The sequence below is a fragment of the Rhinoraja longicauda genome, chromosome 16 (assembly GCF_053455715.1).
Source record: "Rhinoraja longicauda isolate Sanriku21f chromosome 16, sRhiLon1.1, whole genome shotgun sequence".
NCBI lineage: Eukaryota > Metazoa > Chordata > Chondrichthyes > Rajiformes > Arhynchobatidae > Rhinoraja > Rhinoraja longicauda.
The window spans coordinates 23,060,455-23,076,259 of NC_135968.1; the positions used below are offsets into that span (position 1 = coordinate 23,060,455).

The following is a 15,805-nucleotide window of genomic DNA, read 5'->3' on the forward strand; positions in this document are numbered from 1 at the left end:
GTGGCCTGATCCGCCACAGGTGTTTAAAAAATAAATAAACTGCATGCACATAATTGTCTAATTGACCAGCAAGCCACATTACAGTTCAACAGAGCTTTATTTGTCATTCGGTACCAAGGTACCGAACGAAACTACATAGCAGTCACACAAAAAAAGAACACAAGACACATGACCCCAACACAAACGTCCATCACAGTGACTCCAAACACCCCCTCACTGTGATGGAGGCAACAAAACTTCCACTCTCTTCCCCCCACGCCCACGGACAGACAGTTCGTCCCCGACCGACCCGCACAGTCCCCGCAAGGGGATGGAAGTCCCCGCGGCCGAGTCGCACCGGGCGCTGAAACGTCTCGCGGCCGAGCCGGGTGATGGAAGGCCCCGCGGCCGAGCCGTGCGCAGCTAAGTCCCGCGGCCGAGCAGCACCGGGCGATGGAAGGCCCCACGGCCGAGCCGCACCGGGCGATGGAAGGCCCCGCGGCCAAGCCGCACCGGGCGATGTTAAGTCCAGCGGCCGAGCCGCACCGACGATGAAAAGTCCCGCGGCCGAGCCGCGCCGGGTGATGTTAGGCCCTGCGGCCGAGCCGCACCGGGCACTGTTAAGTCCAGCGGCCGAGCCGCACCAGCGATGTTAGGCCCCTGGTGTTACTTCTGGATTTTCCATTGTTGCTTTTGCTGCAGTTGGTATTTAAATTTTACGTTTTCAGGTGCCACACCCTCTCCCACCACCAAATGCCAGTTTTTCTCCCATCCTTTTTGAAGTGCATGACAATAATATTTTTTGTCATCCCTTGCTACAATTTAGAGGGAACAATAATAGCATTTCTGCACTATTTTGCATGGTTTAATTCATTTACATCTATCGTGCAAAGTAAATTGAATACAGTTGATAAATGCAAAGCAAATTCAACTATCTGATCATTTTAAGTGTATGACCCTTGACCAGTGCGTTATATGTAAATTTAGGACATTTGTTTTTTTTTATTTTGCTCATCATAGAATACATGTATTAACAGAAAACAATGCATAAATATAATTAAATATTAAGACAGTTGAAACATTCCGTTTAAAAAAAAATTAACGATTTATAATAAAGTTAATAAAAGTGGGTTAAGTTTTTAAATGATTGATAGGTAACATAGGTAACAGCTGAATGATTTAAATGGTACACAAGCACTGGTTAATGTTGTTATCTTTAATAAAAGCACATTCAATAAAATGCAAATAATATCATACAAAATCCTTAGATGGGTCAATTCTATTGTGTGGCTCACCTCACCTGATGTCAGGATGAATCAGGTTGGTAAGACCTGAAAATCATGAAAATATCAATACAAAGCTGAGTTTATAATCTAAATGCATTTACTTAAAGGGTGAGCTGTTTGAAGTTGCAATCGTTTGAAGTATATTAAGAGAATTCAGTTCAATGGTTGCTATGCAGGCATGATGGAGAACAAAATGTCACAGGCTAGATGCTGAAAACACCCTTCCTTGATTTCTTTCTACTTGAATATTGCAAATGGCGTAAAGATATCCTTCACCAAATAAGCTGAATTTTAAATCAACATCTCTCTTTTATCCTCGTGAGGATTGTGGTGAATGTTTGCAATACATTTAGAAGTTCCATCTTATCTGCGCTAAATTTACAGAATTTGGGTAATTTAGAAACATAGTAAATAGGTGCAGGAGGAGGCCCTTCGGCCCTTCGAGCCAGCACCGCCATTCATTGTGATCATGGCTGATCGTCCACAATCAATAACCTGTGCCTACCTTCTCCCCATATCCCTTGATTCCACTAGCCCCTAGTGCTCTATCTAACTCTCTTGCTTTGTCCCAGCACTTTAAACGTGTCATGTTTACAGGAGCGTTCTTTTATGCATTAACATTTGCGCCATTGGGCTTAACTAGATGAAATTAAAGTAAATAATCTTTTTACAGCAGAACTTTATTTTGGTGTCTGACTGCATAATACATTTTTGTAGAGGAGGCCGTTTTTCTATGTAGCCCGATCCCTGTTGGAAAACCATGTTCATATACCGGATGTAAAAGTCCCAAAACAGATGAAAAAAAGGATAAGGTCACAAGAGTACCTTGAGTATTATTACTCTGAAGCACAAGACTAGATTATATACTTGAATTGCTAAATCTGGATTTGAACCCACAGCCTCCTTGCTCAAATGCCAGTGTTACCACCAAGCCACCAAATAAAGAAGAGGTTATGATGAAAAGCAGAAGATAAAGCCACTATGTTGTGGAATGTATTTACCCGAGTTGGTGCCTACTTTTGAAACTAAGTTAGCCAGCTAACCTTAAGGAAGAGAAATGGTGAAAGGTGACTTTACAGGATTAGACTGCTTTTGTGTGGTTAATACCAACACAAGTAGTGGTTTGGGCATTCTGTTTGTGTAGTAATTTGTGGCAATAAACAAGGACTTGTTGCAGTAATATTAGCTTTTTTTTCCATTTGCAGTTTAAAGGCAACAGAACTTTATCTCAGCTAAAAGGGTCTGAAGCTTGAGATAATTTATTTTATGCAGCTAGCTTTACTTCTATCATCAGAATGTTTGCATAGAATCAGATGGCTCCCTATTCCTTGCAGTGTTCTAGTTTCTGACCTTAAACAAAACCCTGCGCTATTACTCAAGTAATGCTAGGCTTTTTTCAAACCTTGTGACATATCAATTGGGTTTTTACTTTTTTTTTCCCCCAAAAGAATTGTGTCAAAGTGCAGTTAAACGTACAATCATACAGAAACACAGCAGTGTAGTTACTCAGCCTGCAAAACTTGTTTCAGAAGTTTGCAAATACTCCAGATTTGCAAAAATCTCAAATTTACTGTGTGGGAATCTCCCTCTTGAAACAAATGTTTTTGTACCAGCCCTGTAGAATTTGGTTGGAATAATCCCATTTTCCAACTCTTAGTCCCTTTCCTTGTAGTTGAAGGTAGTTTTTTAAAATGTGAGCATTTATCCTTTCACGTATAGTCATAGTCATACAGCGTGTATGTGGTCACGGGGAAGTCCCCCCAAAAATGTGGCACCCAGGTCGGGTGAGGCAGCCGACCTCAACCTCATTTGGACTTATGTGGCCGATCTCAGAGTTGAATTTGCTGCCTGTGGCCGGGGCTCTGGAACTCCGGCATGTCCGGAGCCGGCAGATCCATTCCCATAGCCGACTTCTGAGGCAGACTTTGCGGGCTGGTATCTCGACTCCTCAACGGTCTAGATGGACCGTTCCAATACTGTTCAACTCTCTGAGGCCGTGATTTCTGTTGGTCTAGCAAAATAGATAATCCAGAAAACTCTGGAAACAAGGGTGCAGGAAAATCGGTACTGAACCTGTATTCTATTGCCTAATTTGGGTACATCTTGTCGATACATATTGTCAAGGCAAAATTCTCTTCCTGCCTGCCTTCCTGCCTATTGCAATCGGCAGTCTATAGCTGGTTTTATCTTTCAGCCCTACATTCATTTTGTATTGTCTGTTTACTCATGACTGCTTATATAATTTTAAATCTAAATCAGCGGTACATGCTAAGAAAAGCAAGGGACATAGTGAGTGTAGGTACACACAAAATGCTGATGTAACTCAGTGGGACAGGCAGCATCTCTGGAGAGAAGGAATGGGTAACATTTCGGGTCGTGACCCTTCAGACTGATGTCCGGGGAGTGGGCGGTACAGAGATAAAATGTAGTTGGTGAGCAAGTTTGATCTGATTGACCATTTTCCCTTCTCATTGGTCTGACAAGTAGGATCTTGCCAAAAGTTTTGGTTATTTTTTGACTTATTGTCCTCATTTTCGCTACATGATATTCTTTTTCTTTATTAAAAAAACAAATTTGCCCACGTATCTTTTAGAAAAGATCCAAGAAACTCTACCTGATTAGTCTGCGGCTTTTTTAAATTGTTCCTCAATTTATTCATTATTGACTAGCTGACTGTTGCCGACAGTACCAACCTTCCATCCTTGCAGCATGATTTCTTTAATTATCCAGTGTTCAAAATTGCTTTTGTAAGTCTCCATTTTTGACACAAACAATTATCCATTCAGACATTTCAACTAGATTGCAGACCATTTTTCTGTAAAGTGTGGCTGTTCTGAAATTTAGTTTTTAGGCATTGGAGCATGTAGAAGATATGCCGTAATGTGTTTTGAAATGTTTGATTTGTGCTGATGTAAGTTGATTAATTTTGAGGAAAAAACTATCTTGTTCCATTATGGTTTTATTTCCATTCTAAAGTAGGATGTTCATTAATATCTGTTAATTAATATGTAAACCCCTTGAGCTGTCTTGTCTCTATTTTGCATGCATTATTGTAGTTCAACTCACAGCATGAAGCTTTTTCAGCTTAAACACACAACTTCTATATGCAGCATTTTGTGTAAAAGGTTGATACCACTTAAGTTCGGATTTAATTCAAAATATTTACAGTAGGGTGATTTTAGCACATTTATTTTAATTTGGCTATTGCCTTTTCCATTGGTGCTTGCAGCACAACCAATTAAAATCTACGAATATAAATCAATAATAATGAAGAAATATTGATGCTCTTAAGGTGACTCTCCGGTAGGCAAGGAGGTGAAGAGGGCTTTTGGACATTAGCCTTCATTCAAGGCATTGAGTATAGAAGCTGGGATATCACAGTTGTACAAGACATTGGTTTGGCCACACTTAGAGTATTTTGGTCAGTGTTGGTCACCCTGTTATTGGAAAGATGTCATTAAGCTGTAACGACTGCAGGAAAGATTTAAGAGGGTTTTGTTAGGATTCAAGGAACTTGGTTATCGGGAGAGGTTGGGGGATTCTAGAACTTTGTTCCATGGAGTGTAGGACACTGAGGGATGATCTTACAGAGGTTCACAAAATCATGATGAGCTTAAATATGTCATCGTCCCAGGATTGTGGAATCAAGACCAAGAGCATAGGTTTAAAGTGATGGGGGAAAAGATTTAATAGAAACCTGAAAGACCACCTTTTCACTTAGAAGGCTGTATGTATAGAATGATCTACCAGATGAAGTGGTTTAGGCAGGTGTAATGGAAACATTTTAAAGATATTTGGACCGCTGCAAGGATGGGAATGGTCTAGAGTTGGGCCAAAGGGCCTGTTTGTGTGCTGTATGACTGACTCTAACTCTATCAATATTGGGGTACGATGCCTTGCATTGTGGAGAAGTTTTTACCTTTATAATTGCTGTTCCTGATGTATTTGATCCGAGTGTTTATTTTAGTTTTATATACACACATTTAAAACTAAACCTTTCTTTCCCTACAGAAACTGGTTTTAACCAACAATCAGCTGACTACCCTCCCCAGGGGAATTGGTCACCTAACCAGTCTGACTCACCTGGGCCTTGGGGAGAACTTGCTTACTCATTTACCTGAAGAGATCGGTAAGTCTTTCAACCTATGGTGCACATCTCCATAATCTTGAAGATAGACACAAAATGCTGGAGTAACTCAGCGGGACAGGCAGCATCTCTGGAGAGAAGGAATGGGTGATGTGTCTGAATCTGAAAGGTTTGAATCAGAAGAAGGGTCTCGACCCGAAACGTCACCCATTCCTTCTCTCTAGAGATGCTGCCTGTCCCGCTGAGTTACTCCAGTATTTAGTGTCCATCCATAATCTTGAACTCTGGGTTAGCAAGTAGAATATAACCATAATGCATTTTATTTTAATCTATTTGAAATGTTGACTTTAAGCTTCCAAAATCTGCTTCTAGAGAGCTAATTTCCCACTACTGATCATCTCAGTCAGCAGTGTGCAATGTTGGATATGATGCAACATGCCATAGCCTTTATTCTCCCCCAATAATGTCTCGCCTTTCAGATTTGCTGCCCTAATGTGATTTTTTTTTCTCCCATTTCCATTGTAATTCACCTTGGGTAGTTGGGGAATGTAATTAATGGCACTTTGCCGTGTAGACGTCACTTCTTTGTCTCAGAACTAACTTCTGTTCAGGGCTCAGTTCACTGTCTTTTCCCAGAGGAAGCCACATATTGCAGCATCACTGCAGCCAACAGAGAGCTTTGGACTCTGGGATCACTAGAATCAAAGCTACAGAGGTTACACCTCGTACACCTCGTATGGCAGATCAGAGCTTACCATGTTAGTTTAGTTTAGAGATACAGTGCACAAATAGGCCCTTCGGCCCATTGAGTCCACACTGACCAGTGATCCCCTTACACTAACACTATCTTACACATTAGGGACAATTTACAATGTTTACCAAAGCCAAATTAACTGACAAACCTATACTTTCGAGTGCGAGAGGAAACCAGAGCACCTGGGGAAAACACGTCATCACGGGGAGAACATACAAACTCAGTACCGACAGCGCCCGTAGTCAGGATTGAATCTAGGTCTCTGGTGCTGTAAGGCAGCAACTCCACTGCTGAACTACACCAATATATAGGCAATCTCCCCCATCCAACCACATTTTTGGTAGTTGGAGGGAAATAGACAATGTTTTGGGTTGGGATCCTTGCTCAAGAAGAGTTGAGGGGAAAGGGCTGGCAAGAAGGTTAATCCATGTAAGGAGGTAGTTTGCAGTTGAGTCCGGTGTTGTAGAAAAGGGTGGCGATGGTCACAAAGGCTCGTGGTGATGTGAAGAAGATAAAAGGCAGATAGTGAAATCTTGTTTATTAGTTTATTATTGCCATGTGTACTGAGGTACAGTGAAAAGCTTTTTGTTGCCTATACCGTTTTGGCTGTAGTTCAGGAACAAACAAACAAGAGTTTTAGTATATAGATGACCCAGATAGAACAATTAAATTCTTAAGGGCCTGTCCCAGTTATGCGATTTTTAAGGCGACTGCCGGCGACTGTCAAAGTCTTAGCAGATCGCCAAAAAACGTAAACATTTTTTAGTCTACGACAGTGTCCACGACAAGCTATGACAACCTACCAACTAGGTGACAGCAAGCTGCCGACAACCGGCGACCCAGTCTTCGCGACCTAGGACTTCCACTACGACAGGGACTACGACAACCAACGTCAACTTGCACTTACTACAAATCTGAACTAGGCTGCTTACCATGGCAGAATGACATTATCTGAAGACCAGCAGCAAACGGCCCACTCCACAAGCAGAGGTCCACCACTCCAGGAAGAGAGCCCCCAAAAGACCACAACCCAAGCCCCTTTTCAGTGCCCCTCCACACCGTCCCAAAGGAGTTTCTTTTTCAATGCAAGTGCATTGGTTGTGTTGGTCTTGCTTCATTGATCTAAATAAATGAAAAGAGTTCTCTTTTAAATGCAGTGCAATGCCTGTGTCAGTGTTTATTTCATTGATCAAATTAAATGAAACTAGAATATTTGAAAGAGATGCCATGAGGAAGTACTTAGAAATGCAATAACTTCAGACTCCAATTTTTTTTTAAATGTCCAAAATCTACTTTATTCAAACAAACTATATTCCTATGAAAGGTGGATAACTACATGCAAAAATCTTTTTAGAAAAATAAACTTCAAACAATTACAAAATATAACTAAAAAGTGGTCTGGCCGGACCTTGCTGTTGGTATGGTCAGGTGTCAGCCCTCTTTGACAGCATCGCGGTCTACGCCCCCATTCCACAGCTGGCTGCTGCAGCTGAACTTCTGCGGATGGGTTTTGACAGTTCCTGTCGCAACTTGTCTTCTCCTGATCCCAGTACCTGTCGCCGATTGACGTTTGGTAGTCGCCAATGAAATTCATCCGTCCTCGGTACAGGCGCAAACCTACCACACCTGGCGATAACCTTCAACAGCGCCCACGACAAGCTACGGTCATTGGCGTCAAGCCAGCTGTCGCCGAAAAATTTCGGACAGTCAATTTTCCGCGACGACCCGAGATCTGCTACGACTCATTGGAGACTCCTCACGACCATGGCCGCGACACCCCGGCAAACGTGCAAACTAAGGAGCTGATTGTGGGCTTTAGAAGGGCTCAACATCCAAGGACGTACACGCCACTGGAAATAAATGGGTCTACTGTGGATAGGATGAGCAGCTTTAAATACCTGGGAGTCCACATCAAAGAGGATCTGACATGGACAACACACATTGCTGCACTGGTGGGTAAGGCAAGGCAGCGTCTTTACCACCTCAGACAGCTGAGGAAATTCAGAGTGTCTCTGAGGATCCTTCAGTGCTTCTACTCTGGGGCTGTAGAAAGCATCCTGTCCGGCAACATCACAGTCTAGTTTGGGAACAGCTCTGCCCAGGACAGGAAGGCCCTGCAGCGAGTAGTGCGTTCAGCAGAACGCACCATGGGTACTATACTCGCCCCCCCCTGCGGGACCTATACATCAGGAGGTGCAGATCAAGAGCAAGCAAGGTTATGGGGACCCCTACCACCCCAGCAACGGACTGTTCCAGCTGCTGCGGTCAGGCAAACGCCTCCGCTTTCATGCTGTGAAAACGGAGAGGATGAGACGGAGTTTCTTCCCACAGGCCATCAGGACTGTTAACTATCATAACTCCAGGGACTACATTTTTTTTCTGTATTAATTTTAATTTTTGTGCTGTTACTGTCATTATTTTTGCACAATCCGCAGTAATTGCCACTTTTATTTCACTGCACATCTTGTATGTGTATGTGACATATAAACTTGACTTGACTTGACTAGTCGCCGGCAGTCGCCTTAAAAATCGCTTAACTGGGACATGCCCTTTACTTGCAGCAGCACAACAGAATATGTAAACAGTATACTGTAAACATTGTAATAAACGAGAAAATAATGTATGTATATACACATACTCGCATATACACACAGATATACATATGTACACGTACAAAACAAATACAATAACAGTGCAATTATAATAATAGTCTACGTAGTTCAGAGCTTATTTGAGGTTTTAGTGTTTAATAACCTGATGGCTGTAGAGAAGAAGCTGTTCCTGAACCTGGACATTACAGTTTACAGGCTCCTGTACCTTCTTCCTGATGGCATGGGGTGAAATGAGTGTGTGGCCAGGGAGGTGTGGGTTTCTGATGCTGACTGCCGTTTTGAGGTAGCGACTCCGGTAAATCCTTTTGATGGTGGGGAGGCCAGAACTGGGCCGTGATGGACTGGGCAGTATTCACAAATTTTTGCAGTCTTCTTTGTTCCTGGGCATTCAAGTTGCCGAAACAGGCCATGATGCATCCAGTCAATATGCTCTCTACTGTACACAATATGCTCTCTACTGTACTGTACAATATGCTCTCTACTGTACTGAACTAGTAGTTCAAGAGAATCCTCTCTAATGGTCACCGGCCAATAATAGATAAGCCATTTTGGATAAAACTTGCCAAATATGAACTATAACTATGCAATAAGTGGAAAACATACTAATATTTTTTTAGGTTATGTATTTTACATTTCTTTGCATTTATAGAGATTTATTTCTGGTACTTTATTCACTTTAACTTGGTAACATAAAGCATTTAAGTTATCCCTACGAATTCCTTCATGCATACTGTGAAATTGTAGTTAACATTGTTTAAATTTGCTGGTAATAATAGCATTGTGACTCTGAAACAAATGGTAAAGAACTGAAATGTAATAACAAGGAGCTGTTGATGCTGGTTACCAAAGAAAGACAAAATGCTGGAGTAACTCAGCGAGTCAGGCTGTATCTCTGGAGAACATGGATAGGTAATGTTTTGGGTGAAGAACTGAAGACTGGTTCATTTTCACTGACAGTCTAGGTCTAGAGCACAAGAGGGTAATTGTTTACAAGTCTGTACAATATAACAATTGTATATATTGCTCATCCAATGCAAAATATTCTATTAATTGAACCCTTGGATATTTTTTTAGGTACACTGGAAAATCTGGAGGAGTTGTATTTAAATGATAATCCGAACTTACACAGCCTTCCCTTTGAGCTGGCACTCTGCAGCAAGTTGTCCATCATGAGCATTGAGAACTGCCCACTCAGCCATCTCCCACCACAGATTGTAGCTGGTGGCCCGTCCTTCATCATCCAGTTCTTGAAGATGCAGGGCCCCTATCGTGCCATGGTTTGACTGAATCAAAATGTTGCATACACTGTACAAAATATAAATTGCGTTATTGTCACTCTATATAAAGCAATTTTACTAAGACTGCAGTACGTGTTTCTGGTAATAGAGGAATTGTAGCCATTTAGAATTTTTAAAAAACCTGTAAAAAAACATTTACCGTGCTGGGCTGAGGTTTCAGGTGAGAAGTACCATTCTTTTTTTGTGGGTGGGGGTGGGAGTGGATCTTGCAAAATCATAAATGATTTTTAAAATAAGTATTCATTGAAGATACTATTCTGGGTATTCAATACACAGTATATTATTTTCTTTACAATTATCATACTCAAAATGGCAGGCATAGGCCCTCAGGAATTATCCTCTGAGTATGTAGGTGCCAATTAAATTTTTGTTTTATCTTGCATCTTTGATTTTTGTCACCAGAGAGTAAACGATGGTCATTATTGTAAAAGCCTGTCAGTGCTTCAGGCCTGCCATTCTCCTATGTGTCCCAGTCTATTTCTGATTGAAAGCAAAGACGTGAAAATATTGGGGTTGAAGGGAAGATTTGAAAAAGGCAGAAAAGGTGTTTTTCTTTTTTTTTAAAGGGAAGAAAATTGCATGGTATGCTAGAACATAAAAGTTAGAGAACACAAGATAGCATGCGAAAGCCAATGGTGGGAAGAACAATTAAACCAAAGAGAGACAAAAATGCAGAGAAGGTTTAAATATCTTTTCTCCCCACGCAGATGTTTTGTATATATGTAAGAGACTACTTAAATGGTTTTTCTGGGAGTAAAATATTGTCCTTAAATTCTGTATATTCTTGATCAGTTCCATCATAGTGTCCAGGTTTTCCAGTTGCTTTGAGCAATGGTGTGAAGCTGATGGGCAATATTTGTACAATACAGATACTCTGGTCGAACACTGCATTGCTTCATAGTTTGCCTATACTGTAGTCTATGTAGAATGCACAGGAATATGGCTTTTAAAGTCTGTTGCCCATTATTTCATTTTCTCCCAATGATGGTGCATATAGCTTAAGAGCAAAGCATACGGACACTCCCAGACATAGCTCATGTTTTCCTAAATCATCCATGGGAAGGACTCGTAGAGTAACTTTTCTCCCATATACAATCTGAAACATATTGGACCATGGACGCGCAATATATATTTATTTTATTTCCCAAACCCTGTGACCAAACCATCTTGCATCCTATATCTTTACAGCTTTCAAGCACATAATGATCAGTGTAAAGTTTGTTCAGGCAATCCAAGGTTCAGTATTTTTTTTAATGTGTCCTTCATGTTGTATCTGCACATGAACCTGTGTGCGGAGGGCTAATTTTTCTCGGAGTACCTTTTCGCTGCTGCATGTATTTTTCCAAACTGTACGCATGGGCTGATTGAGTCCAGGCAGTTTATTGTTAGTTTATTAATGTGAATGCGAGTGCAGTAAATCCACAAAAAATGTTATTGTTTGTAGGAACCATCCTATGAACAAGATGCACATAGTATTGATATAAGCCAGTCAGTCTGTTCAGTATTCACTTGAGGAATGCTCCCGAGTTGGACAGTTGATTCAGTCTTTGTTCAGTCTATTGCCGGTTGCTTTTATGTGCTGGTGTAGGTACATATCACTGCATGTAATCAGGATCTTTTTGATTACATGATGGCTATTACATCTGATTGCACTCCTCTCTCATAATACTGTATTTTTAAGGTTTAAATTTAATTACTGAAGTAAAAATAGTGGAATTTTTCAGTTCCTTCTCAAAAGATGACAAAACTCAGAACCTGCACTGAAATGAAACCACTTCTATATCTCCTCTAGCTGTACGATAGTGCACATTAATAACAAATTGTCACTTGTCTACATTTTGCTGTTGTTGTGATTGGTCCTGGTCCCTTTGTTGGAGAATACTTGCTCTGAGCCTTGCACAAAACCACCATGAGCTTATTCTGCACAGCGGCAGAATTTGTGTTGTTATATCTCTTTCAAATCGTTTCTATTTCCTGCAAATTTATAAAGTAGAAATTAAAGTCTGTAAACCAAGGGATGTATTATGGTTATTTGGCACTGTAGCGATCACGGAATAATCTCTATGCTTAATTGTGAAGCTTGTAAACCTATCCAACAAGTAATCTGTTGAAAAACTTGTCTTTTGCAGTGATATGTTGCCTGATTATCCACGATTACCTTTTTAACCTGCAACTCAAACAAATCCTAAATTAGTGATGAAGAAATCCAGAAGTTGCAAAATGATATTGAAGCAGTATTCTTTAGATGATTGCACTTTGCTGCCAGTGTAGCTTTAATAACCAGTTATTTTGACATAATCTGTACTCTCCAGCATGAGTTGACTGGGTTGCATTGTGCAATCTGTTTTGCAGTGCAAACATTTTTTACAATCACTGATTTGTACTTTGAATGTGATCAAGGCCACTTCCTGATGTAACCAAATTTTACCTTTGATCCTATCTATTCTGCGTATCAAATCTTGGTATTCAAGGTATGTTAAAATATAAAGTTCTTGTAATTAAATCGTGAGCAAACGTAAAAAGCAGACGTCAAAGCAAAGTGCATTCAACCGTATTGAACAGCAAAACTTCAAAATTAGGTGTTAATGTGGATATTACAACAACCGTGGGGTGCTAACTGTATTAATATATGGCACTGCTCATTAAATTAATATATAGCACAACAAAACTCAGCGTTCATGTGCTAAATGTCAGTTTTTATCTCAATTCTGAGGTGTATTTGTGATAATGTCTGGTTTCATTTTTCTCCAATGCTGTGTCTGACTTTATCTTTGTCTAGGTATAGAGCATAATCTGCTTTTACACATTGATTAGCAGTTATGAAAAAATAGCCTTTATCTAAGTTTCAAATGCATTGTGAAGTCTAAAACTCGTTGTTGTTCTGTTTTAAATAACAACATGACTCCAGGTTTTCAGCCTTAGAGTGGTGTTTTAAATTTGCAGTATTCACTTTATTGTATTTACTGGTACTGTAAATCAGATTTGAAAATCCCCTTCTAATTTGCATTTTGGCTACAGATCAATTAAAAAAAAAACTAATTTGGGGATTTCAGTGAGGAAATGCATTGAGAAGCAGTGCAATCATTAATCTTAATATAGTTACTGAACTATTGAAAGCATTACTGAAAGCTAAAGTGGCAATTTTTGTTTGTACCTGAGTGTTTTAAAATTTTGCTAAATTATGCTGCAAAAGTATGAATTCAGTCATTTAATTGGATTAGTTGCAAAATTCATTATTTCATTCTGATTTTAGGTTAGATTGATGAAAAACAGTCAAATTTAATGAGTCATATCCAGCCATCTGAAAAGATTGGACCTTTTTTATTTCTTAAGTAAGTCATCATCACTTTGAATTGTCGCTTCCTTGGCGGTAACTGTTATCTACTGCAGCTTTACCACTCGTGCACTACTTAAAGCTCTATCTGTATTTTCTAAATTACAACATTTGGACGTATCGTTGCAAAGTCAAAGATCAGTAGATCAGATCATTCAAGATGCATTTTGAATTTAAGTGCAATTTATATAAATAATTTTATACATGCATATCACTGGTGTCATCAAATAGCTTATTTCCAATTCTTCTGCATCAGCCCTTGTAGGTCCTGGAGAAACTAAATTGGCTAATTTAACCAGTAAGTCTTTAAATAATGTTCTGTTTATTTTTTTGCCAATCTTCTGTGGCAGCTTTTACCAGATAGCACAAATATTTTATTTGGCAGTGCAATCAGACCATTGGGTCCACTCACCAAAATAACGAATGTACAAACCGGTTAACAAATATTTTTAAACCAATCGTCATTTATGTCGATATATATGTATTAAAAAAAATTTGCCTTTTGTTTTGTTTTTATAAAAGTCATTCAGTGTATCCGTGCATTCATTATAAATAGTAAATTTGTAAATGAGCTGTTGTTGAGTCTTTTGCAATTGTTGCATGACTTTTTAAAAGCTTAACTGTACAATTAACTTTGATCCATGGGTGTGGGAAGGGGGTGACTTTTGGCTGCTGTTTTTGGAAGGAGCGTTCACTTCCATTGTAACGTAAGACCGTTAATATTTCTGTTCAGGTAAGAATATTAAGACAAGTATCACAGGTGATAATTGTATATCTGATTTGCTATTTCATTTTGCACACAGCAATTGACATTTAAATGTGTTGCCATTGTTTCTGGTGTAAACAATATTAAACTATTTACTGAAACTTCAGTTATTCTATAATGTGTTAAGTGTTCTGAAAAATGGGAACCTTCTGAATATTCGAAATGTTGCATATTTTTTCCTAATTCTATAAATTCATTCACTTTTCTCAGTTTAAAAAAAAGTTAACATATTTTTCCCAGCTCTACCACTTTACTAAATATTGAAAAGAAGCATTTCCATTTAAAGACGGCACCCAATAAATTATTTTCATGTAGTGTTTTGTGCACTCTACAAAGGAATTTAATTAAACCTTAATTACTGAACATACTCTTAAAAATCCTGATTAATTTTCCCCTCTCTGTCCTTTAGACTGCGACCTACCTGGATTCCTCCTGTTAAGGTGCAGCTACCAGAAGTAAAGCCTTTGTGCACTTTTGAATGTAGAAGGCTGCTTCTATTGCACATATGGTGCTCATGTGGAACAGAATGTTGCTATGGTGAGGCCACATGCAAAATGTGTGCCTTCTGTGCATCATTGGTTTAATGTGCTTCAATATGACTTTGTGAAGGATCATTGAAGTTAGTTTCTTTAAAGGGCCTGTCCTTTTTTAGTTTCTAAAGGGCCTGTCTTTTTTTAGGCGACTGCTGGCGACTGTCAAAGTTGTAGCAGATAGCCAAAATTTTCTTTTACCCTATGACAATGACCACGACAATGCCGAGTCAGGTTGAGATTACACCGTCTTCGGAAACATCGAAAAATTCCCACGCTTATCAATGCTTCTCCGGCGTCCTAATTTTCACTAAAATCACTGACAAGTCTGTAATTACTTGAGAGTTTTGAAATATAACTTATTGCCCGGGTTACTTGAAAACCAAGCTTCACATTAACAAGACATAAACTGGATTGACTTCCAGCAGTATTAAGAAATTTAATTTTAAACGTAGTTAAATGGATTTTTGTGCGGGGTGTGGGCATTCTTTGAAAATGTACGGGAGATGCATATCTGGTTTCTGGGTTGCATATCTGGGTTGGGAGCCTACTTTAAATGTAATCGCTAATGGCCATAAACATCGCGAAAATTCGCACGCTTACCTGACCATCAAATTGTCGCCTCCAATCTACCTGTCAAATGTCCTAACGGTAAATAAATTGGTTAACACAAGTATTTTATGGTATCTTCAAATTACTTTACTTAATTTAATATTACGTGCTTCTAAATGCATCTAAGACAATCTAGCAAACCTGGGGACAGCATGCGACAGCGCCCGCAATAAGCAACGATACCTGACGACAAGCCAGCTGTCGCCGAGAAATTTCAAACCAGTTGATTTCTTAGAGACGCGCCCTCGCAAGTGCTTAAGGTTTAGTTCAGCGATACAGCATGGAAACAGGCCCTTAGGCCAACGAGTCCACACTGATCACACATTGGTTTGATATTATCACACTCTCTCATCCACTCCCTGCGCACTAAGACAATTTACAGAGGCCAATTAACTGACAAGCCCACAGTTTAGTTATTTCATAACTAAAAAATATTTGTGTTTGTATCTACTTGACTGCCAACAAAATGGATGGGATAATTGGAAATAGCTAAACAGATTTGACATTACTTTTAGAAAACACAACCACGTATACAACACACTAGCCT

The 15,805-nt window shown here is 39.7% G+C and overlaps 1 protein-coding gene across 1 annotated transcript in view; it reads left to right on the forward strand.

Moving 5' to 3' along the window:
* Nucleotides 1-14,222, forward strand: part of shoc2 (SHOC2 leucine rich repeat scaffold protein) — a 75,514-nt gene extending 61,292 nt beyond the window's left edge. The window contains exons 8-9 of the mRNA XM_078413412.1: nt 5,277-5,394; nt 9,793-14,222. Of these exons, the coding sequence (XP_078269538.1) occupies nt 5,277-5,394; nt 9,793-10,001 (327 nt within the window). The 3' untranslated portion in view covers nt 10,002-14,222. The remainder of the gene's footprint in view (nt 1-5,276; nt 5,395-9,792) is intronic.
* Nucleotides 14,223-15,805: the final 1,583 nt, after the last annotated feature.